Raw genomic sequence first — 23,171 nt, forward strand, 5'->3', positions numbered from 1 at the left:
TCGGTGTCTCTTTTCTGCTTTTTTTTTTTTTTTTAAACCCTTTCCCCTCACCACGAGGGGTGGATAAAGTTGGACAGCGGGTGTCGTTGTCCTGGCTTGCTTCCCCTCCCGCCCCCTTTCTGCAAAGTCCACCGGCCTTGCTGACTGGAAGAGGGTGGCTCAATTTCTGGGATTTTGTTCCTGCCGGGTTTTTGTTATGGCCAGGGGGAGCCAGGGTGGTGAATGCAAGTACAGTGTTTCTGGGACTAGATTTTCCCGTCCCCCCGTCCCCCCCAATGCATTCACAGCACCAGCAATTTCTGTCATCTCGCTGAATTCTGCCCCCCCACCTTCCCCGCTTCCTGACGTAGATTGGGGAGCACAACGTACTAAGAGACGCTTGAGGAGAACCAGACTGGCTCCCCGTTACTCCCCCCTCCTTCAAAATCCTGCCACCCTCTTTCCTCCCCTACTCACAGAACAACTTTCTTTACCACTTCCTCTTCCCAGGGCTGGGTGGGGTGAGGGGGACACTGACAGTATTTAGCCAAGCAGCAGGGTAGCATGTTACTGTAGCATTTCCCCCGCCCCCCCATCCCCGAGCAATGCTGACACGCAGCCGGCTCCCAAAACTCCTGCGAGCGTGGAAAGCAGGGACGCTGAACAAGAATTCTTGGCTTTTTCCTTCCTTTCCTGTGATCTGTGTTCCACGGATTAAGGCAGCGCCCTGTGTTTAGTATTTGGCACATCCAGGTCCCATCAGAGTATTATGAAGTCCCTTTCCCTCCCATCACAGTCTAAATCAGGGTGCGGGGGGACCACAGATGTGAAGAGGGTTTTTTGAGGGTTGTTTTTTTTTTTTTAATAGAAAACGAGGACTGCCTCGGAGTGGTGAAGCTCCCAGCAGGGTGGCAGCGGGAGTCGTGACAGGCAGGGGCTGCGGATTTTAGCAGCGTCTGTTGGAAGGGGTGTCAGGTTTGGGGGTTGCGGGGGGGGGGGGGGGGTACGGGCAGAGCAGGGGTGGCTGGATTTTGGAGGAAGCCTTGATGTCTGGCAGGAGGGGGAGATTTTCGGGGGGCTAGTTGGAATTGCTGGTCATGGGGTTGTACCTCATGACTCACTCCCACCCCCCTTCCTCTTCCTTCCACTGCAGACCCCCACTTGTCCCAGATGAACAGTTCATCTACGGTTCAGTGTGGAGATGCCGTGCTGGGAACACCAGCCGCCCCCCCTCCCCCCCCCCCAGTCCTCCAAAGAGAGGGCAGCTGCCATGGCTTCCCGTCTCCATGGAGGGGCTTTCTACAGAAATTGGGACGCATGGCCCAGCGTGGGCATAATCAACCGAGCTGCGGCATAGGGCGAGGACGCGTGGGTTACCCTAGGTGGGTCCGCGCCACAACAGGAGACCCACTTTCTGCTAGGAATTCGGCACAAATGACTCCGCTTTCTGGGCCAGATTCCTGTGGTCCTCGCTCAGGTGAGACTTCCAGTAAGATCATGCCCAGGTATGGACTGCAGGATCAGGCCCAGTGTATTTAGAGCTTCCTATTTACAAGGCGAAGATGCATTTTAACTGAGTAGTTTCTCCATGACTCCCCCCTACTCCCCCCATGGGTTCCTTGTTTGAATTTTCTTGTCGGGAAAGCAGGTTTAATTTCAATGGGACACAAGCTGGGTCTATTGGAATTAAAATGTCCCCATTTCTAGCCGATCGGGTCAAATTCCCACCCGGGAGTTTCCCACCCGTTGATTTCTGTGGGCTTCCCCATCTGCAGTGAAACAGTGCAGGGGCTTCCGAGTCCTGAGGGGAAGCCATGATATTGAGTTGAGAAGGGAGATATCTTAGGGGGTCCCTGCTGATGTCATTTAGCTAGCTCACAGGATGCCCTCCCCAAAGAGTAACAGACAATCCTTGTAGATCGAGCAAAGGGACTCAAGTGCTGATGAAAATGTAGGGTTCTTCACCCCCTTTTCTTGCCCCACTTCCCCTCTCACTGGGTGTGTTTTGATGTCACATGCCCATGATGTCTCTTTCCCCCATGCCTCCTGCCTGCTGTTTTGTATCCGTCTGTCCTTGCCCCTTTTCCCGACTCTCCTCCCTCACCCCAACTCCATCCTTTTATTTTTTTTTAATTTTTTTGTTGTTTTCTTTTTCCCCCAGTGGGGAAACCGATTTCATTTTGCTGATTGTACCCAGCGCTGTTGTATTTTAGTGGATGTGTTTTTTAGTACAAAAAAAAAAAAAATTACAAAAAAAATTTTTTTCTGTTTAAAAAAAAAAAATAAAAATGAAAAATTCTTACAGTACTGACAATTTTTTTTTTTAAGTTACAGGGGGGAAAAAAGTGGTTTGTACTGTAAGAGAATTGAAGCTGAGTGCATTTTTGCACTGCCACAAAAACCCGTGAGACTTTAGATGGACGTTCTTGTGAATTACAAAAAAAAGAAAAATTTAAAAAATAATTTTTTTTCTAATATTTAAAGAGTGTTTTTGTAGGTTTAAAAAAAAAAAAGAAAACAAACAAATCCCAACTTCAATTTGTATTGCTCAGTGGACTTAGAAATCAAGTCTGGACAGACTTAAAACTGTGGAGGGTTTTTTGGGGGGTGTTTTTTTGGGGGAGGGGTGGGGTTCGTATAATAAAGTGAAAAATAATGTTTCTGTTCTCATGTCATTACTATTAAAAAAAAATAAAACTTTAGGGAAAAAAAACTGTGTAAGAGGCTGTTTTTCCCTTGTGACTTTGCTGAACTTAATAGCTAGCTTATTATTGTGTGTTTTACAATAGCGTTCAGAGGTGTGTTCTGACCCGAAAGCACAGTCTACCAAAGGACTTGAACATCCTTAATGGGTTTGAATGTGTGAAATTCTATGGTTCTTTTGCAGATCCGATTAGGTCACTTTTCTCAACCTTTTCAGATTACCCGGAGTGAAAAACCTTTTGCGGCTGAACGTTTACTATAAGAGTAAAAAGTGTATCAGTGCTAAGCCTATAGAGGCGTGTGTGTGTTTCGAGAGGTTGACAGAGAACACTTGACCTGGAAGGGCAAGGTGTGGGGGGAAGCAAGATTTTCTTGGCTGTAGATTGTAATTCTGTGTTAAGTGCCTTGTACCCCACCTCCTTCCCCGGTCGCTCTTGCTGACGATTTTGGGGGTTGCGACCCACCCATTGAGAAACACTGGCCTAGACGGATGATCAGAATGGCCCGTTCTGGCCTGTAGAGTTACAAGGTTCCTAGATTTAAGCCTGGAGTTCAGTGTGGCTGCTACTCATCTCCATTGACCAAGTGGATGGATGAGGTACATGATTTTCAAATGGCAGAGCATCTGCTTTCAGCCCAGTAAAACAGCTGTCGGCCGTTCAGCTCTGACGCTGATGTCGCCCAGTCCAGGACTAGCGTAAGATTAGAGAAACGTACCGTTTTAAGAACAACCCTAACTCCCTGTGAAATATCAGCCAGAGCCTTAAATACCCCCAGCCACTTTATATGGGTTCCAAAACCCTTACGGGATGCTTTGTGCTGTCCTTCCATAATGTGCAAAACAGTGGAGATTCGTTGCCCCCCCAGCCCCCTTGGAGGATCGCGTCTGTAAATGGTGCACATCTCAGTACATGAAACTGCCCCAGCACGGCACTAAAAGGTGCCATGCTACTCCAGAAACTGGGCTTGGTTCTCCATTATCCTGCGCTGTGCAGGCGAAGAGTGTATATGAAACTCCCACTCTGATCTGGTAGTGTCTTCCATTGACCCTGCACTGATATAAATAGCTACAGAGGGTGCAGGGCAACAGAGAATTAAACCCATTGGCTTTTTGGAGGAGATTTAAACAACGGTCTGACCACTTACGACAACCGAAGCTGCCATGGGACTTCCTGGGCAGGTCAGGCTATTAAACCAGAAGCCTGCCCTAATTCCAGAACAGGTAATTGCATTGCACCTTCCGAATTTCCGCTGCAGTAACAATTTAATATAGGATTCTTCATTTCCTATCCTAAACTGTCGCACGCACTTGTGTGCTGTTAAACAGCGGCCAAGCTCCAACCCCGAAGTGGTTGCATTTCCATCGTAAATGAGACAATTCCTCTGTGTTTACCGGGGATCTGTAAACACTGGGATGAGAGGCACAGCACAAACTTTTCTTTTTTTTGGTAGCTAATTTTTTAGCTAAGGTTGTTTAACCCTTCTGCTGCTGCTGGATTCTGTTCCTTTTTGTGCATCAACAGAATCATTAGAATTCTGCCGTCAGGGCTGTTCGTGGCCCTCCATTTCAAGACAGTAGGGTGGCATGTGGTAGGAGAGGGCAGAATGTCCAGGTAGTGAGGGCAGAATTTAGTCTCTAGAATCTCTGCTGTGGGGGGTGATGCAAATGGAGGAAAGAACCCAGCCTGACTCTCAGATCCCAGGGGGAGGGTACAAGGGTGGGGGTTAGTGGAAGCATCTTTCCATATCAGCCATGCCTCCTTGAGCTGGAGGGACTGAGACCCAAACATAGGGCTCCATGATGCTGCTTTCAGCATCACTTTGCAGAGCAGAGCCCCACTGTATGCTATGGGCTGCCTAGCAACCATTGCTAGGGTGTAGGACCAGCTTCCACGGGTACAGAATAGGCCTGCAGAGTGGGTGAAGCCGGCTGGCTGCGACCACAGTCTGTGCTTACGGCAGGCCACAGGCTGGAAGAACAAAAGCACCTGCAGATCAGGCATGAAGTCCAGCAGCTGAGCTGTGTGGGAACTAGGGGCTGGAATAGTGGGGTGCTGTAGGGCAGGATTGAAAGGGCATCAGCAGAGCTGTATGGGGAAGCAGGTGATTTGCTTTTTGCAGGGGTGCTGCGCGGCGAGGATCCAACAAAGACAGATCTCACGGTCTGCAAATCACAGCAGGGAAGAATCAGCTGCAGAAGAGTTGGCTGGAAGGGTGCGTGCGCCTGTTTTAGAGGGAGACGGGTCGTGGGGATCCCTTGGCGAGGGGAGCAGGCCGATTGGTTTTAGGGGGATCCCCTAGGAGGTGACAAGGGGCTGGCAGGGAGAAGAGGGAGACGCTGAGGATGGGGGAGCAGGGAACCTTGCAGGAGAGGGAGGAGACCCTGGGGAGCAGGCAGGCTGGGGGGGGGGGGGCAGAGAGGATACACAAGTGGGGTGAGGGGCACCAGGCAGCCCGGTGTGTGGAACAGATGGGCTGCCCAGGGGCAAGAAGGCAGCAGGCGGCTGTGTATGGAGGTGGAGCCGTGGGTAATGGGGGAGCAGGCAGTCACGTGGGGGGAGGGGCTCCCCGAGGAGGGGGGCAGGCAGGTGGGGGAGAGGTAGTCAGGAGGGGGAGGGGCAGGTGGGGGGAGGGGCTTCCCCAGGAGGGGGGCAGGCAGGTGGGGGAGGGGCTCCCTGGAGGGGGGGCAGGCAGGTGGGGGAGGGGGAGAAGGCAGCCCCGCCCCCGGCGGCCCCTTTGTGCGCTGCCCGCTCCGCGCCCCTCCCCCCCCGTCCCCTGGAACCCTCGGCCCCGCCCCGCCTCGCCACAATGTAGCCAGCCCCCGCGCGGCGCACAGCAGCGTGAAAAGGTGCCGCCCGCGCGGATTGGCTGCCGGCGGGCGAGCCCCGCCCCCGCGCCCGCCCCCGCCCCGGCCTAGCAGCGTAGGTTGAGCGGCGCCGCGGCCAATGCTGCTGCTGCCGCCCGGGCGGAGGGCGCGCTAGGGCCGGGGCCGCCGCGGCGGCTGCTGCAGCTGCAGGGCCGGGCAGGGCCGGGCCGGGCCGAGCCCCCAGCCTGCGCGGGCGGCGGGGCTGCACCCCCCTCCCCCCCCGGGCCGCGGCGTGGGGGGATCCGCTCGGCCGGGGCGCCAGGGGGGCCATGGCGGGGGCTGCCGCCCGCTGACGGTGCCCGCGGGCCGCCGCCGGGCATGGGGAGCCGGCAGCCGGGCGGGCGGCGCTGCGAGCGGGGAGCCGGGCTCTGAGCGCCCCCCTCCCCCTCCTCCCCGGCCCGCGTCTTCCGCACACACCGCCGGGGTGAGTAACCGGGGGGAGGGGCTGCGGGGAAGCGGGGGGAGGGGCTGCGGGGAAGGGGTGGGGGGAGGAGGAAGTGGGGCGGTGGGGGGAGGGGCAGGGGGTGAACACAGGCCGGGTGGGGGGGGGCGCAGGTCAGGGAAGAGCCCGGCTGGTGGGGGAGAGAGCGGGGCGGGGCGGGGCCCCTCCTGTGGGGCACATGGAGAGGGGCGTGGGGGGGGGGGGACGGGCTGTGCCTCCCCCCATCTACGTGCTGGACTTGGGGCAAGTCCCGATCCGCGGGGGTGGCCGCCTCCTCCCCCAGTCCCCTCCCCCCCTGCTCTGCGGGCAGCTCCCTCTAGACACAGACCAGCCAGGGGGGGCTCGTCTCTTTCCTCCTCCTTTGCACCCCGGCCTTCAGCTGGGGCAGCAGAGCATCCCCCTTAGGGGGGCCCTTGCTGTGACCCCGGCTGTGCTGGGTCCATCCCGGGGATCTGGCCCCCTGGCTTCAGATGGGTCTTGGCAGACACAGGGAGGGGCTGGGGGGGCAGGACCCCAGGTTAAACTAACCAAGCCTTTAACACGCCTGGGGGTGCAAGAGGTGGCTGGGGAGACCCCCGAACTGTTGGCCGATCCTGAGCCTTGGTCTTGTTCCGCCCTCGCCCTGGCTCCCCCAGCTGCCCCAAAGGGCTGCACTGCGAGAGATGTACCGAGAAGAAACCAGTCTCGAAATCCTGCCTGTGGGTGTTTTTTCCCCCCTTCGGACTTGGAGGTGGGCGCTCTCCCTCTCCACGAGCCCCCGGAGGGCAGGAAACTGTAGGGCTGCCCCGATGCTGCTTCTGGAACCCTTGAAAGGTGGGGTGAGGACCTCAGCAGGCCTCTTTCCTCGGGCCTGCCAGGGGCGTGATGCAGAAGCTGGCAATATGGCTGGATGGCTCGGTTAGTTGCTGGGTGTGCGCGTGGAGGCGGAGTCCCCCCGGCCGCCCCCTTTTCATAGAAAACCCATTTGTCTGGTCGCTTTCCACATGCAGACTGGGTAGCAAGACCCACTGATGCTAGCGCAAGTGTGGGTCGTTGCTGCTTGCTACCTGTCGGGCTCCTGTGATCTCAGGTGCCTCTGTTCCTGGGGGAAGGTGATGCGGCAGAATCTCCTTTCCCGTCGATGTGGGAAGCCGGTGGGCCTTGTGCCGTGCTCAGCTGGGCAGACTGTGTTCCCAAAAGCGAGGGACTTCCCTTCGAATAGCAGCCGGTGGTGATACCTCTGCCCCATGGCTCCTACTGGGCGTGCAGACTCGGGAACGTGCGGCGTGGACCCCTGGCAGTGCCCTCTCCTGCCCAGCTGATTTTTCTCTAGCAGATGGGGATGGCTTCCACGCCCCAGGGGTGGAGGTGGCTGTTGTCAGGGCGGCTGGCGCTGGAAGGAGCGCCCTGTTCTCCCTGTCACTTGCTGCTTCCTAGGATGAGGCCTTCTCATCACTGGCGTGTCTCGGCCTGCTGCTGCCCTGGTCCTGGCTCTCCAGGCTACGATGCCCTGCCCTGGCACGGTGCCGGAGTGCAATGGTCTCTCCTCTTGCTCCGCTTTCCTTTCTCTGCTGTGTCCGGATTGTTGTTTTCCTAGGCAGGGGCTCGGCTTGCCCGGGAGAGGCCCTGTTTGTCTGAACGGCCTCAGGGACAGGCTGCATTTCTTGCCCATGAAACACCAGGGCGCGGACGAGCGTCTAGTTCGTGCTGACTCCCCGGGCCCCCTGACCTGGGGCTCAGCGTCGCTGGGTGGCTGACTGGGATGTCACGCTTGGAGCTGTGTTTTGGGATCCGAGCGTTTGTATCGCAGTAGTGCTTAGAGAACCCGACTGAGGCTGGGACCGGAGGCACTGGACGTACACAGAGTGACGGATTAGCCCTGCAGCCTGGCCTGCTGGGTAGAGCCCTGGGCAGGGACGCAGGAGACCTGGCTTCTATTCCGGCCTCCGCTACTTGGCTTCTGAGTGATTGTGTCAAGTCACTGCACCCCTCTGTGCCTCGGTTTCCCCCTATCTGAAAAATGGGGAGAAAGATACTAACCTTTGCAAAGTGCTTTGAGCTCTGCTTTTAAGAGCTGGGTGACGGTGGTCGCATTACTAAAGAGCTTGGGGGTGTAACTAGACCAGACAGACAAAGGCTGGGAGGGGAAACCGTTGCAGAGAAGAAGTGACTTGCCCAAGGTGATGCAGCAGCCCGGTGGCGGAGCTGGTCTCCCGAGTCTCAGTCCTGTGCTCTGGGTGCTGGGCCGTGCTGTCTGTCCTGTGCATCCTCTAAAGCAAGGCTGGAGGAAGAGGTGATGGTGATCTAGGGACTGGAGAAAACGCCTCCTGTGAAATAGTCACCTGAGGGGTGAAATGCTGTTAATCCCTTTACAGACTAGAGGGGCCTGTGCTTTGTTTCTTCTGGCAGAGCGCATCCCGCACACATGGGGGCCCTCGCATCCCTCCCGTCCCCCCACCAAGCTCCTTGTGTACCCCTCTCATCCCCCTATTTGGGGGGCTCCCTGCAGCCCCACCTCCTCCCTCATACCATGGCCTGTGTCCCCCCCATTCCCCTCGCCTCCCTCCACCCCCCATTAGTCTTCCTTTATTTCCTGTCTGGGTGAGAAGGGTGTCACCACGCTAAACTCTACTGAGAGGCTGGGCAGAGCTGACATGGGATGCTGCAGTGTGTTAATGGCTGCCATCTACCGGTGCTTTGATCTATAGACAATTACAGACCTCTTGGAAGCTGGTAGGTCAGCTAACTGGGGGTCAGGGGCGCCGTGTGTCCCCCGTTTTCCCCTTCCCGTTTTCTGCCTTTCACCAAAAGCCGTAGGGTTCTGCCCACTGACGCCTAGGGCGTTCCCTGAAATGTTGGAGTGGAGCGGATGCGCCGTTGGAAAGTTACCGTGTTACAGGCAGACCGAGAGGTACCTTGCTGAGTGTAGGGCCCCCCTTTTGAGCGGTCAGTTACAAATCTTGGGGCCAGCTTGGTGGTAGCCTCGCTCTGCTGCTCGTGCCTGTCCTGGGCTGGCCGGGTCGGTCTGGTCGTCGGGAAAACTGGGTCTCTGGCATTATTTTTGCAGGTCTTCCAAAAGGAGGGTCAGTTTGGTGAGCAGTGCTCATCTCCAGGACAGCCTCTTCTGAACCAGAACTGCGTAGCAAAGCACTGGTATCTGTCGCTGGGGCTGTGCCGGGCTGCACAGCGCCTAGCACGGCCCGGGTCCTGGGTCTTGATTAGGGCTCCTAGGTACTACAGCATCCTGCTTTCTTCCCAGTTATACCCATTGCGGCCCCTTGCATCAGAACTGGCTGCAGCGGGCGGGGGCCCCGATACCCTGTGTGTACCACGTGGGGCTGGGCTGGGACAGTCCAAACTCGGGTGTGGTGTGCGCTGTCAGGGTGCCGTGCACCAGTGCCTGAGGACGGTGCAGGGAAACGGAGCCTCCTGTGCGGCTGATGTGTGGGTGTTGCCTGTTTGTGGGTCGCTGAGCTAGTCCGCCTGTCCCCCTCTGGCCGGTGCAGCGTTGTTCCTGGGGTGTGTTCCTGGTGCCGTATGGACTTCCTGCCCTTTCCTGGGACGATCACTGTGTGGCCTAATGGGCAGTGGGTGTCTTGAGTGTGTTTTGAAGGTGATGGAAGCACTGACTTGTTTCTCACTTCTTGTCCTGCAGTGGGATCCCAGCCTGCCCTCTGCTATGTGCGTTCAAAGCGTCTTCTCCACTAGTGTTTGCAAATGAAAATGGAGGAAATGTCTTTGTCTGGCCTGGATAACAGCAAACTGGAGGTAAGCGGCCTCTGGAGAGGGAGCGACTCCAGACAGCTAGTTTCCCTGGGAGCATCTTTCCCGCCATCCCCGACCTCAGGATTTTTGCTCTGTGCAGAATTGGCCCCTTCTTGCTCCGTGTGCGGCAGTCGGATCTGCTCGGTGCGAAAGGCATGTCTTTCCCGCTCCTCTCGGCCCTGCAGAGCCAACGGAGTACCCAGGATTCCCAACCCGCATGAGCCACGGAATTGCTTCGCGTTCCAGTTGCAGGGTCAGAGCGTAAGCTCGCCTGCACCAAGGCAATCCTGGGGGGGCGGGGGGTTGTGCAGATAGAATTTGCCTGGTGATGCCAGCCAGAGCCGAGCCTGACTCTTGAGCCCTGAAATGCCAGGACCAGGGACTACCAGGGTGCTGTCCTTGGTCGCTTTATGGTGCACCCAAGGGGAGGGGTGTGGCGATGCGCCAGGAAGGAAATGACACTTAGCTGGAGGGCGTGGCAGGGAGAACGTCAGCGAAGCTTAATTCTGTAGCTTGCCTGGGAAAGGTTAAAGAACTGTGCCCTGCCCCGCGGCTTTTACACCTGCGCCTGGGGCTGTCCCGGGGAAAAAACCCACTGGCTTATTGAAGGAAGGCAGTGCCCGCTGGGTTCCTGTAGAAAAGAGGATCTCCTCTTTCAGGGCGTGGGTGCTGCCTGCCTCTCCTTCCTTGGGGTGTTCTTGAGGAAGCAGATGTGTCCCAGTCTAACTGGAAGCTGAGTGTGTGAGAGAGAGAGAGAGAGAATCCACCACATTTGGCCGCCGACTCTTCCGCCCTGGAGGGGTCCCCTCCAGGGCGGAAGAGTCTGGGTTCTAGCAGGATGTGGGCACATCGCAGGCTGTGTGACTTCCCCAAATGGGGAAGATGGGAGAGGTGGTGAGCGAGCCAGAAGCCTGCTGCCTTGGGGGGAGCTGAGAGCCATGCCACTTCCCGGGATAGCTCCTCTGCGCTTGCTTCTGCCCCTTCCGGGGGAAGAGAGGAGGAAAAGCCGCCTGATCCCAGACTCTGCCCCCCCAGTGCTGCATGTATCCCTCCCTTGGCTGGGGGTAAAGCAGTTGGACGCTACCCCCTACCCTGTTGCCCCGATGGCCCCAATGCAGCTGACTGCGAGAGCAGCCCATGCACCCGGTGCTACAGTGCTGAGGGCCTGTATAGCCACCAGCGGGCACCCACTCCAGTCCTGGGGCGTCGGCTGGATGGGCAGAGAAGACACTCGGGAAGGACGGAAGCTGTTGGGATACAGTGCAAGGGGAGGGGTATGAGTGTGGGGAGCAGGGGGGCTGACCACTGCCCTGAGTGTAGCCCCACGGGGAGCGGGGGAACATGTTGGTTGTGTCGTTTGATCTCCCTGTGCAAGCTGACTCCCTGCTGCTTCCTTTCCATGCTGCGCAGCAGCCCCCCGGGTCCTGCCCTTGGCCCCTGCTGGGGGGCGCTCCATGGCCGTGGGCCCTGACCCGGGGAGAGGCAGCGTGTGTGGGGCAGCTGCTGCCTGCAGTGGCCCAAGGGGCCTCCCCCTGGTCATGCCATGGAGGGAAACGCGCATGACGCAGAGACGCATTGCTTTGGGGTTATCCCCCGGGTCCACGGGCAGTGGCTTAGGAAGTTCTCCCTGGGAGGTGATTGCTAGAAAACCCCAAAGCCCTAGCGGTGGTAATTGCCATGGGGCGAGCGGAGAGGAAATGCTCTGCTGCTGCCGTGGAAGGCGATGGGGACGTCTGTCGTGAGCTCTGCTGCTGGGAATAACCTTGGCTCTGCCTCTGAAACCCACAGCGCAGGGCTGGCCACTAAAACCAGTCATTGCCCTGCCATGGTATTTCCTATTCTGGGCCCAATCCCAGTGGGGGCGGGGCAGCCTCCCTCCCCCCCCCACGATTCAGCACCTCCCAGCTGGGCCCGCTAGGGCCAGGAAACGGTTGCAGTCTCCTGCAGCGTGGGTGGCTGCAGTGGGACGTGCTGTTGCGAGTGGCAAGGGGCTAACGTCACCTGGTGGGGTGCAATGAGCACACCCTCCCCGTGGCTTCTCACCGGCTCTGTTGGGCTCCAGGCCATCGCTCACGAGATTTACACGGACCTGGTCGAAGACGCCTGCCTGGGGCTCTGCTTCGAGGTGCATCGGGCAGTCAAGTGCGGCTACTTCTTCCTGGATGACACGGATCCCGACAGCATGAAGGATTTCGGTGAGTTCCCTCGCGCTCTCCTCCCTCTCCTTCTGCTTAAAGGGGCCGAGCTGTCAGCAGCATCCCCGCCGGGTTTAAAGGGACCCCGCCAGCTTGGCTTTTTAGAAGTGGCGAGCTGAAATCTGGGGTCTGGTTTCTGATGGGGCCCCTTCCGATAGCACAGCCCGAGGGAAGCCCTTAAAGATTGCTTGGAGCGCTCGGCCGGTCCCCTCTTTTAAAGGCCGGGAGAGATGGAGCTACGGTGGCTACCCAACGACGGGGTAAATTGGCCAGACACGCAGCGCTGACCCATGCGCAGGGTGAACAAACTTGAGAAGGGGGTGGGGCGGGGGCACACAGTCAGGATACAGGGAATGATCCTGCATCAGATCCATCTAGACCCGTATCCCGTTCCTGACACTGGCCAGCACCAGCTGCTTCAGAGGAAGATGCAAGAAACCGCTGCAGGAGGTAGACATGGGATCACCTGCCCGTGAGGAGAATGTCTTCCTGCCCCTATTCATTAGAGGCTGCCCTCAGCCCCGGAGAAGGAGGCTTTATCCTCCGGGGGTTTGTTTTTTAAATCCTTGTTTTCCTCCAACTCCTGCGCACACAGGGATCCTGGTAAAAAGCTGCCTTTGTATCGGCGGAGCTTATCTGGGTCGGGAAAGCTGCAGGCACCGTGACGCCCGTCTCGCTGTCTCCATGCTAGGGGTGGCACCAGTATAACTAGATTGGCCTCCGAGCAGGCTGGGGTGTTGTGTGGCTGGCGGGAGGGGGCAGGGATGTGGTGGGGGGGGGGAGCTGCTGGGCCCCCCCCACGGAGGCAGTCCCTGCCTGCCCCGTGGCCCGGGGAGGGCTGACGCTCGCGCCCCTCCGTTCTCAGAAATCGTGGACCAGCCCGGCGTGGATATCTTCGGCCAGGTCTACAACCAGTGGAAGAACAAGGAGTGCGTGTGTCCCAACTGCAGCCGCAGCATCGCTGCCTCCCGCTTCGCCCCCCACCTGGAGAAGTGTCTCGGGATGGGTCGCAACAGCAGCCGGATAGCAAACAGGAGGTATGGGCCGGGGGCGGGTCTCAAACCCCTGGCTGGGAGCAGTGGCCGCTAACACCGAGCCCTTTTCAGCCACAGACGGCAAGCGGGGTTCAAAACACTGAGCCCCCGCCCTGCGCCGGAGAGATCCCCTCTCTGCCACTCGGGGAAACCGAGGCCTAGGGGTGCTGGCAGACTTCGCAGGGCATTGCAGTGATTCTGCAGCAGAACCGTGTGTAGGACCCAGGAGTCCTGACGTAACCACTAGACCACGCTCCCTTCTCTGAGCTGGGAACAGAACCCAGGAGTCTCAATTCTCCCCATTTTCTAACCGCTGGACCCCGCTGCCCTCCTGGAACCGGGGACAGAACCCAGGAGTCCTGACTCCTGTTTCCCTAAAACCTTGAAATGGTTGAAACCTCCCTGCACCTCATGTCCACCTTCCCCTCTTCCCTCCCCCGGCTCTGGGAGGGCTGCGGGTATCGGCCCCCACCTCCGGAGTTAGGGCCGAGACACGGGCCCACCCCCAGCCTGTCTCGCGCAGTCCTGCTTGTTCCATGGAGACTCAGCTGCTCAGGACGCTCCTCTCCCGATCCCCTTTGATGTGGAGCTTTGTTCGCTGAATTGCTTGTGGGGGGGGCTGGACGGCCGTCGACCTTGGGAGGAGCGGGGGGGAGCAGGCCTCCAGCGCTGAGCCCCCCCCGGCGCCTGTCTCCCCACAGGATCGCTAGCAGTAACAACATGAACAAATCCGAGAGCGACCAAGAGGATAACGACGACATCAACGATAATGACTGGTCCTACGGCTCGGAGAAGAAAGGTAGCGGGGTCGGGGGCGTCTCTGGGAAGGAGGGGGCGGGTGAGAGATCCCTTTACTCTGTGCCGTCAGTGGGCTGGGGTGTGGAAGGTCTGGCCCTCAACGTGTCTCCCCAGGGAATGTGGGAGATCAAGGGGTCCCTACCGTCGTGGGGCCTGCCCTTGCCTTGCTGTAAAGGGATCAGTGGGGCAGTGTTGTTCTGCAGACTTCGGTGCCCGGCACCTCTTGCCCAAGGTCCCAGAGAGGGTCTGGGGCCGAGCCAGGAATCGAACCCCAAGTTCCCGAGTCCCAGCCCAGAGCCTCTACCACAAGCCTGTCCTGCCACTCCGTGGGGAGCTGGGAAATAATCGAAGGTGGTCCCTGATTTAGGGGTGCTCTTGGACGGATGGCTCAGGTCCCCTTTGTGCAGCCTCCTTTTGGAGCTGCTTGCGTTGTGTCCCCCCCTCCCCGGCTCTGTTCTGTCCCCTGCATCCCAGCTGCCGGTTGCCCCCTGTCCTCATGCAGCCAGCCGAGCTGGGGAGCTGCCGGGAAGGCGTGAAGCCCCTGGAGGAGCACAGCTGTGGCAGAGGGGCGGTGCGGGCCAGTGCCAGAAGGGGTTAAAGCAAAGCAGTGTGGCTTTGGCTTTCACCCGTCCCCTCCCCATTTCCCACCCTGCTTCCATGGACACCAGTAGCTCCCCCGGTTCAGTGTCACAGAACAGGGCCTTTCAGCCCTTGTCCCCGCTGCCCTGGGTGCAGGGGCTGCGCTGAGAGGTTGGTTTGGACGTTCTGAGCGGGCGCTGTCCGGGCTAAAGAATATTCTTCCTTTCTGCTCTTCCCTAGCAAAGAAGAGAAAATCAGATAAGGTAAGTGGTGTGTGGCTAACGCTGAAGGGGTGAAGAAATGTGGGGGGGGGGAGGAGGTGTTCACCCCTCAGCTGTGAGCTCTGGGGAGCACGCTGGCATCCCGTGCGTGAGGTCCGTGGGAACATGCTGGGCTGGAGGGTGGCAGCCAGCCGACCCGTGCAGGTGGGCCCAGGAGCATGGGCCGGCTCTGACCCGCAGGCCCCTAGTGCCCGCCCCGCGTGCGCAGGGTCTCGTGCAGGGAGCTGCCGGCGGCTCGGCTCATCCTTCTCGGGGGGTGGCTTGCTTCACACTGGGGACCTGGGGCCCAAAACCAGGCCTCTTTTGCGCCCGTGACTCCTCCAGCAACGCCGCATCAGGGAGCGAGACGCTGTGCGTGCGCCCTGTCCCAGAGCTTTCTGCCACGCCGGCCAGGGATGGGTCCGCGGTGCCCGCCCGCAGGCTGCTCTGGGCGGTTCCCTGGTCCCGTGAAGGTTCCTGACGAGCACAGGTCGCTCCATGGGTGCACGGCCGGCCCCGCTGACTCCAGCTAGTCTGTCAGGGCGGAGGGATCAGTGGGGTAAACAGGTGTGGGGGGGGATGTTGGAGGGTGGTGAGTAGCAGCCTGACCCACAGAGCGTGAAGGGTGCTGTTAGGGGTGTGAGGACACAGCAGCTCTGCCGGGGGGGCGGGGGGGCACCACAGACAGGTGGCTCCCTGTCCCCTTTGGTTCCCGTCCCAGGTGAGCGCGGTCTCTCGAATCACCAGGGTGAGGTTTGTGGGTGAAAAGCGAATTACCAGATCCCAGGGGCTGGCGGCTGGGGCGGGTCCCCGCCTTGCGCTGGCTGTTCTTGTCCGCCCAGCAGGGCGGCGAAGGGAAGGAACGGGCCGGGTGCGCTCAGACCCCCCCAGAGCGTCTCCGTGTCTCTCTCATTCCAGAATCCCAACTCGCCCCGCAGGTCGAAATCCTTAAAACACAAGAATGGTGAGTGGCCGGGGGGCCGGGGGTGGGGTGCTGGGTGCTGTGGCCAGGGGGAGGGGTGCTGGGGGTGGGGTGCTGGGGCTGGCTGGCCCTGCCTGGAGATGGTGCTTGCGCTCCCCTTGAGACCAGGCCTGGCGTGTCCGCAGTGCGGCCCAGTCCTGCTGTCACAGCGACTGTCCGGCAGGCAGGACCCGATGCTGGCTGGGCGATGCCGATGCCATGGGGCAGCCCTGGGGCACGCGATGCTGGGGGGGGGGGGGAGCCGTGGTGCAAGCAGGGCATGAGCCTGCCGTGTGCATTCCTCGGGGAGAGCCCCTGGGCTGCTCACCTGCCCCGCAGGAGAACGCACTGGCCTGGCCCCGCGTTTTCTGCACTGCCCTGGGTGGGTTTGGTTCTGGGCCGTGGATCTGCTGCCTGGGCTCCTGGAGCGGGTCCGCCCCTTTCTCTGATAGGTGCCCCCGCTGCACGCGCTCCCCTCTTGACTCACCATGTTCTGCCGCCTGCTCCCCCTGCCCCCGGAGAAGCTGATCGCTGTGGCGGATCCCGCGGGAAGCGTGGGCGGACGGGGTTGCCAGGGGCCCTGGAGGCTGCCAGCAGTTCCAGGCGACCCCTGCTCACGTCCGTGGTGGGGGAGCGCTCGACGAGGTTCGAACGCCTCTCGAAGGAAGGGGGGGGGGATTTGCCTGGTGCCTCTTCCTGCTCCCCCCCCAGCCTTTCCCAAATACTCCTGCTGCCCTTTCCTGACTTCCTTTCTCCTTCCATGCCCCGCCCGAGGCTCTGCTGTCCCGGCTGCTCTTCTCCTCTGCTGGGCCCTGTTCTCTCCCCCCCCCCCCCTTCCCTGGGGCCTCTCTCCCATCCCCTAAACCTGCTTCTCCTGGGAGCCCCTCTCCAGCTTCTACCTCCCCCCACGTTGTACCTGGCTGAGACAAGGGTCCGTGGCTCCCGAGAGGCTCCGTACCGCACGGTGTGTTTGCACCCAGCTTGCGTGCGGCGCGGCGGCTCAGTGGCTGTGCCCAGGTGCAGGCAGGGAGGGTGGGAGCGTGGCCGGGGTTGGAGCCCCCCTCTCTCCCTGCGCGCAAGGTGACGGCCGCATCCCGTTTCTCACCATCTCATCCTCTTTTCAGGGGAGCTCAGCGGGAACTCGGACCCCTTTAAGGTGAGTGTAGGTGTGAATCTACCTTGGGGGACAGTGTGGCCCGAAGGGTAGGGCACTGGGATGTGACTCGGGGGACCTGGACTCTCTTCCCAGCTCTGCCACTGGCCTACTGGGTGACCATGGGCAAGTCACTGCCCCTCCCCGTGCCTCAGTTTCCCCTCCCACACCTTGTCTGGTGTATTTAGATTTTACACGCACTCAAGCACGGGCTGGTACGTACGGTGCCTAGCGCTGGGGCCCTGATCTGGGCTGGGTGCTGCGTTGCAATGATGCGCCCCTGAAAATGTGTGTGTCATTGTCCCCCTGCAGTACAGCAACTCCTCTGGAATCAACTACGAAACGCTGGGTCCCGAGGAACTCCGCTCACTGCTCACCACGGTGAGTGGCCAGGTGGGACGGGGCCCTACCAGCGAGGGAAGGGAATCGCACCTCGCCCTGCTCCGGGTGAGCCGGGTTAGGACACAGGACGGAACCAGGACTCCTGGGTTCTATCCCTGGCTCAGACGCTGACTTGCTTTGTGGCCTGGGACTGGCCGCGCAACCTTCCTCTCTGCATCTGTCAGCCCGGCTGCAAACTGCTCACATGGGTGGGGCAGAGTTAAATGCCCTGAGTCTGATAGTCCTGCCGTGCCACTGCCGCGTGGCTTTCCCATTCTGCTTGGAGCGTGAGCAACACAACCAGCCGGAGGCTGAGGGTCACGGGAACATTCCGAGGTTGCTCCAAGACCCCTGAGATGCTCCTGGGGGATACAGAGCCCATGAGTTAGGATCCAGGGACATTGTCCGAGTAAAAATCCCGGCACCCCTCTCCCTTTCCTGGGAGCTTTTCCACTGGAACTCACTATTAGAACCCCTCCCATGTAATATCCGCCTGTAGCTAGTAAGCACCTGATAAAGGTATAGCTACCTTGCCTGCCCCCAGCTTCCTGCCTGCGTGGGGGTGGGGGAGTCTTGGCTACCTCCGTCTGGAATCTCTCTCCCGAGTCCTTCCTCTTGGGCAGTGCTCCTTCTTCAAATGCTGCTGGCCTCTGATGCAGCTGCCCTGCCCCAGCAGCCATAAAACTGGCCTGTCTTGCTGCCTACCCCTGCCACTGTTGCCTGCCCGGCTCTGAATAGCAGCAGCGAAACTGACCAGTCGAGTCTGTTTCACAGGGCTGCTGCTTGAGGGACTGGAGCTGCAGGCTAGGGAAGAGAGGGCTGCACTGAATCAAAGGCAGGAGGTCATCTCGGCAGGGCTAGAAAGCTTCTGTTCTGCAGCCGCTGGTGGCTAGAGCCGCTGGCTGGGACAGAGCTGCCTCTTTGCCCTGGGGAGTGAAATCTTTCAAGCTCTGCGCTGTCCCCAGAAGAGAGGGGGATGTTGTCTCTGGTTGCCAAGGAAGGTCCCATGTTAAGGGTGATTGAAAGCCCCCCGGCCCGGCAATACCTCGCTGCCTCCGTGCTCGCTCACCCCCTCTGTTCTCTCTCTAGCAATGCGGGGTGATCTCCGAACACACCAAGAAGATGTGCACCAGGTAAGAGTTTCCTTGGCTCTCTGCCCTTGTCAGGGCCCTTCCGGAAGGGCGAGCTCAGGCCGCGTGGTCTCGCTGCCGGCCGGGATGACGTGGGGGTGGGAGGTTGTCTCCTATCCTGAGTTACCATGTGTCACTCCAACTCCCTGCTAATGGCAGGAACCAGCCCCCAAGCGGGACTTTCTGGGGTGCAGGGAGGCCGTGGGGGGAGCGTGGGTAAGGATGGAAAGCCACAGGGAAGGGAACCAAAAGCCACTGTGTGCTGCAGGCCTCTGAACTGCTGTCCCCCTGCAGGTCCCTGCGTTGCCCCCAGCATACAGATGAGCAGCGGAGGTCAGTCAGGGTCTACCTCCTTGGACCCTCTGCGTAAGTGCGATCAGATGAAACGGGGAGGCGAGGCATGCCCGCGGGAGATGGAGAAGGCTCCAGGGGCTGGCGATGCAGCGCCAGTTCTCTGGGCCCTGGCGGAGACGTTTCGCGAGGCTACGTTGTGATATCCCCGGGCCTCAGCCAAGCACGGTCAGCAAGAGCAGCAGCTTCCCCAGGGCCCGGTGCCCTCGTTCAGTCCCACGGCTAGTGGGGGCTTAGCGCAGCGCCGGGCGGGTGGCCTTGGGGAACGTGCCCGTCCCAGGGTGGAGGCAGGTGACTGATACGTGGGCCAGCATTCCAGGAAGGAGCCTGGAGGGGAGAGGTTTCAGAGGCTGGCTCTGGAGGGCACTTGGTTCCTGGGAGAGGGGAGCCTGTTCCCAGCCCGTGGGGCGGCAGAAGGCTCGAAGTGTGAGGAGAGAGGATCTAGAGAGATCTCGGGGGCAGCAGGAGGACGGGGGGCAGGGCTTGTCTGCAGGAGGTGGAGCTGTGCAGAGCTGCTGTGGCCTCTCCCCGCCCCAGCCACCTGGACTCAACCTCCATCACGGCCAAAACTCGGCTGGGGTGGTTCCCCGTGGGCCGGCCTGGCAGTAGTGGGGGGGGGGGGTCCATCACCGAGCACAGTCCCTCCTATGGAGCAGGCAGGTGGGTGCCAGCCCCAGGGGGACCTTTGGGGAACGCTCAGAACTAAAGCACCCTTCTTTGTGGGTGGAGGTTGCGTCTTGCAGCAGATCCCGATGTCTCGCTGGATGACCAGGGTCACTGGAGCACATTTCCTCCGCCTGAGACCTCCCGGGCCCCTCCCCGACTGCTTGTCTCGCTCTGCAGGGGAACCCGCTGGGCACAGGGGCAGAAGCCATGCGTGTGATGGGGGGGTGGGAGGATGCTGCGTGCGGCGAAGGGCTGGGTGGAAGGCTGTGACCCCCTCCCATGTGCTCCCCCCCTCCAGCTCGCTCCCGGAAGCAGAGGGCAGCATGGAAAACGACGGCTTTGACGTGTCGGAGAGCCAGGCCATCATGAGCCGCCTGCAGTGGGACGGCTCCTCGGACATCTCGCCCTCCGACTCCGCCTCCTCCAAAGCGAGTAAGAACTGGGGCAGGGGGATGGGGGAGAAGTGCCCTAAGGAAGCGGCAGCCCCCTCCCCTCCAGTTAACAGGAAACTCCTCTGCTCTTTGGCCCCCAATTGGCTCCCTGTTGACCACCCCGCGCGGGCGCCGGGCTGAGGCTGGCCAGCTGGCACGGCGAAGGAGTCTGCGGCGGGAGGCCGACAGGCCAAGTCTCTGGGGAACGGGGCACGTGCTTTTCCCCTGCCTAGCGCCGGAGGGTTTGGCGGGCGGGGAACACGGGGGTCCCGGCCCATCCTTCCAGCTCCAGGGGCTGGCTGCGCGGCTCCCCGCTCAGGTTCCCTCTCCTCCCTTCGGCCCAGGTACGAACAACTCGGAGTCCCGCAAGACCAAAAAGAAGAAGCCGCACCTGAGCCTGGTGGGGGGCGTGCCGGGGCTGAGCTCCAGCAAGAAGAAGAAACCCAAACCGCCCGCGCCCCCCACCCCCAGCACCTACGACGACATCAACTGAGGGGCGGGGGAGGGCGGCGGCCCCCGCGCTGGGACCGTCCTGACTGATGGCGCCCGGGGGGGGGGAGCCGGCCCCTGTTCTATGAACTGTGAAGAGAGAACCCGGCGCCCGGAGGGGGGCATCTGACTGTGAGGGTGCAGAGGGCGCCTGTCTCCGGCCGGGGGTGCTGGAGGACCGGCGGACGTCACTGCCTGCGGGGATGGGCGGCACGGCTGACGTGTGCCCCGGCCCGTCCCTCCCATCTCTATTTATTCTGTGATTTTTACTGGATGTCCAATCATGACTCTATGGGGGCGCCTGTCGCTTGGCAACACTAGAGATGGGCCGGGGGGAGGCTGAGCCGATAACCCCTTTGTCCGTGAAGCGAGGCACAGGAGGGGCGGGGGAGTCCAGCTGTGCCACCCCTGTGGTCTCCCCTCCCCGCCTGCTCTGAGCGACTGGCTGAAGAGGAAGGGGAAAAGGTGAGGGGTTGCTCCCAGAACAGGCCCCGGGTCTGTCCCTTCAGAGCCACCTGCTCCAGGGATAGGAGGTGTTGGCACGCGGCTCAATGCCAGGGCTCCAGGGCCTTTGCTTTCGGGGCAACCGGGGCGTTCCCCTGTACAGGCGGTCGTGTGACTTCCGGCCAGGGTTTGACTTGGCATCGGGGCTGCTCATCCTCCCAGGCGCCGAGGGGCGGGGAGAGGTCGCTCAGCGCCTGCCCCGCCCGGAGCAGAGCTCGTGAACCGATGGCGTTGCTGTGGTCTGCTCCCTCCCCCCCCCCCCCCCCCCCCCCGCGGGGCGGGCGCTCGCCGGTTGGGCTGGCCCCAGAGCGGGCACTTGTCAGCGTTGTGCTGGGTGAGGCTGGGAGGTGCGGACGGCCGTGGGAGCCCGCTTGGCGTGGAGGCTGGATGGTGACACGGGGTCACCCGAGGGATGCCAGGGGAAGTGCCCTAGCTGGACTTCCGGTGGCTGGCTCCAGGGCGTTGCTGGCGCTTGTACTGCGTGTGGTGTTCTGCCCTCTGCTTGTGGGGGGCCAGGTCGCTGCAGCTGTGCTGGGGGGGGGTGCCATTGCCATGCTCTGCCTTGCCTGGTGGTGCCTGGGACTCCAGCTGTACCCTGCAGTTGGCGGGAGCTGCTGGGGACCACCGCAGCATAAAGCAGCAGTGGGGCCCGTGGGCTTCCAGCTGCGTCCACGGGACTGGCCTGGCCGGGCCAGTGCTCTCGCTCCCCCCAGCGGCGCAGGCCTCTGGACAGCCAGGCTGGTACTGGAGCAATTCACCACCTAAAACAACTGGGGAGGGGGAACCCTAACGGCGGAGAGTGTATTAGCTGTGCTCCCCTGAGCTGTTGGAAGGGACGCCTGGGTGCCCGTTGAATTATGCTGCTTGGGCTTCCCTTGCCTAGAGACGAGCCCCTTACCCTGCACGCTCCTGAGTGTGAGCCAGGCCCCCTTTTTGGGCAGGATCCCCCCACCCCTTTTCCAAGGACACTTGGTGCTTCCTGCTGACTTGGAAAACCAAATGCTTCAGTTTTCAAGGTCTCTTTCATTTTACTCTCATCCCTGGGTGACTTCTGATCTTCCTGGGGCTTCTTGTCACCAAGAACTAGAGCCTGAGTGGCTGCTTCGGTTTAGGCTGCTCCTCCTGTCTGTCTTGAATTTCCATCTCTGCAACTGATAGCCGTTTGTCTCAGCCAGCTGAGCTGCCCGCCCCTTGATGCAGAGCAAAGCTCCCAGGGAGATTAGACCCAAGCCTGCTGGTGGTGGTTCTTCTGGGCCTTCCTGTGATGTGATCGGGCTGATTTGCGGCTGGGGTCTGAGCCTTTGCTGATGGTGACAAGTGCTGCACCAGCCCTGCTCCCAGAATGGTGTGGCTGCACTCGCAGAGACCTCTGGCCTGCAGGTGGCAGTAGGTCTGTCTGACTCTTACTGCCACAGACAGACGGGGGGGAGAGGAGGAGTGAGAGAGCATGTCTGTGTCCGGCTGAGCTGGTTCCATCAGCATGGGAGAACTGATTGGGGGGGGCACATCCAGGTTTCTCCTCTGCTTTGGTGTTGGAGCCGTGGCACCCAGCCAGCCCGCTCAGAGGTGCAGCTTTGCCCTGCCCTGCTCTGCCCTGGAGGGGCCTGTAGTCCAGTAGGCCAGACCCTCTGTGGCCTTGAGCAGGAACCTAAAGGCATCGTCTGGAGCTGCTGCTGCCTCCCCCACCCTTCCCGCAGAGCTAGCTGCTTGGGTCACAGTGGAGACTGGTGCTGAGTAATCTCTGCTGGCTGCAGCTTGGTATGAAAGGTGCCACGCAGAACAAGTGTGTGGGGTACAGTCTGAAGCAGCCGGCTGTGTGCAGAGGTGTGTGCTCTGCCCCTTGGGGTCCTGATATTTCTGCACCTTCCGTTCTCTAGGTGAGGGGCAGGGTGGGGTGTGCAGACCCAGCCTTTCCCACGTTGCTGTCGGCTGGGCTCCCCAGTGCAGTTTCCAAGCACTCGGGGCCTAGGATGTCTCCCAAGTAACAATTTCTGGTAGCCGGTGAGTGGCCAGCAAGCTCGCTTTGCTGCAGGCCTGGTTACGGAAAGGTGGAAATGGCTAAACCCCCGTCAGCGGCTCTGATGGCTGGCAAATATGAACCGAGCCCTGCAGTGCAAACGAGGAATCCTGCTTCTCGCAGCCTTGCTGATTCCCTGTAACTTATTTAAATGCACTGGCTGACCCTAGGAAACCCCTTGTTCTGAGCTCCCCCGTCTGTCTCCTAAACTCTGGCCATGCTGTGTTTCGAAGTAAGGCGCTGGATGCAGGGAACAGGCCTCTGTGGGGAAGAGGAAGTGGGGGTCTTTGCCTCTGTGAGGGAATGGAGAGGGTGCTGGCTGCCCCTGAAGATAGTTATCACCTGTTCAGAGACACCCCCTCCTCCCCCCAAGTTCGGTGCTGATCTGGGTTTGGTTGCAGGGCGGTTAATCAGAAGTTCCCACTTCATCCCGTGACCTTCTTGCAGGAGACGGTGAGTCCAGTTTTTAATCTAGGTTTGGAATCATG

At 60.3% G+C, this 23,171-nt stretch overlaps 1 protein-coding gene across 2 annotated transcripts; it reads left to right on the top strand.

Moving 5' to 3' along the window:
* The first annotated feature begins 5,715 nt into the window (after positions 1–5,715).
* On the top strand, positions 5,716–20,897 carry ATXN7L3 (ataxin 7 like 3). Of its 2 annotated transcripts, none has more exons than XM_067541061.1 (13): positions 5,716–5,972; positions 9,625–9,737; positions 11,797–11,929; positions 12,795–12,966; positions 13,665–13,762; positions 14,581–14,603; positions 15,519–15,564; positions 16,686–16,717; positions 17,027–17,095; positions 18,185–18,228; positions 18,520–18,591; positions 19,541–19,674; positions 20,018–20,897. In XM_067541061.1, the coding sequence occupies exons 2-13, from the start codon at positions 9,687–9,689 to the stop codon at positions 20,164–20,166; spliced, it is 1,023 nt and encodes a 340-aa protein (XP_067397162.1). In that variant the 5' UTR covers positions 5,716–5,972; positions 9,625–9,686; the 3' UTR covers positions 20,167–20,897. The 2 variants fall into 2 exon arrangements, with proteins under 2 accessions (XP_067397162.1, XP_067397163.1); XM_067541062.1 differs by having other exon boundaries at positions 18,520–18,558.
* Positions 20,898–23,171: the final 2,274 nt, after the last annotated feature.

This window comes from Emydura macquarii, unplaced genomic scaffold (assembly GCF_026122565.2).
Source record: "Emydura macquarii macquarii isolate MOO-44397 ecotype Brisbane River unplaced genomic scaffold, CSIRO-AGI_Emac_v2 contig_629, whole genome shotgun sequence".
In the NCBI taxonomy this organism is placed as follows: Eukaryota; Metazoa; Chordata; order Testudines; family Chelidae; genus Emydura; species Emydura macquarii.

What these genes read in the sequence shown, in the direction of transcription:
- ATXN7L3 (XM_067541061.1), top strand. Translation starts at nt 9,687, where the DNA reads ATGAAAATGGAGGAAATGTCTTTGTCTGGCCTGGATAACAGCAAACTG. An exon ending in CTACGGCTCGGAGAAGAAAG is followed by an intron (nt 13,763 to 14,580) that starts GTAGCGGGGTCG and finishes GCTCTTCCCTAG; the next exon opens with CAAAGAAGAGAAAATCAGAT. An exon ending in AGAAGAGAAAATCAGATAAG is followed by an intron (nt 14,604 to 15,518) that starts GTAAGTGGTGTG and finishes CTCTCATTCCAG; the next exon opens with AATCCCAACTCGCCCCGCAG.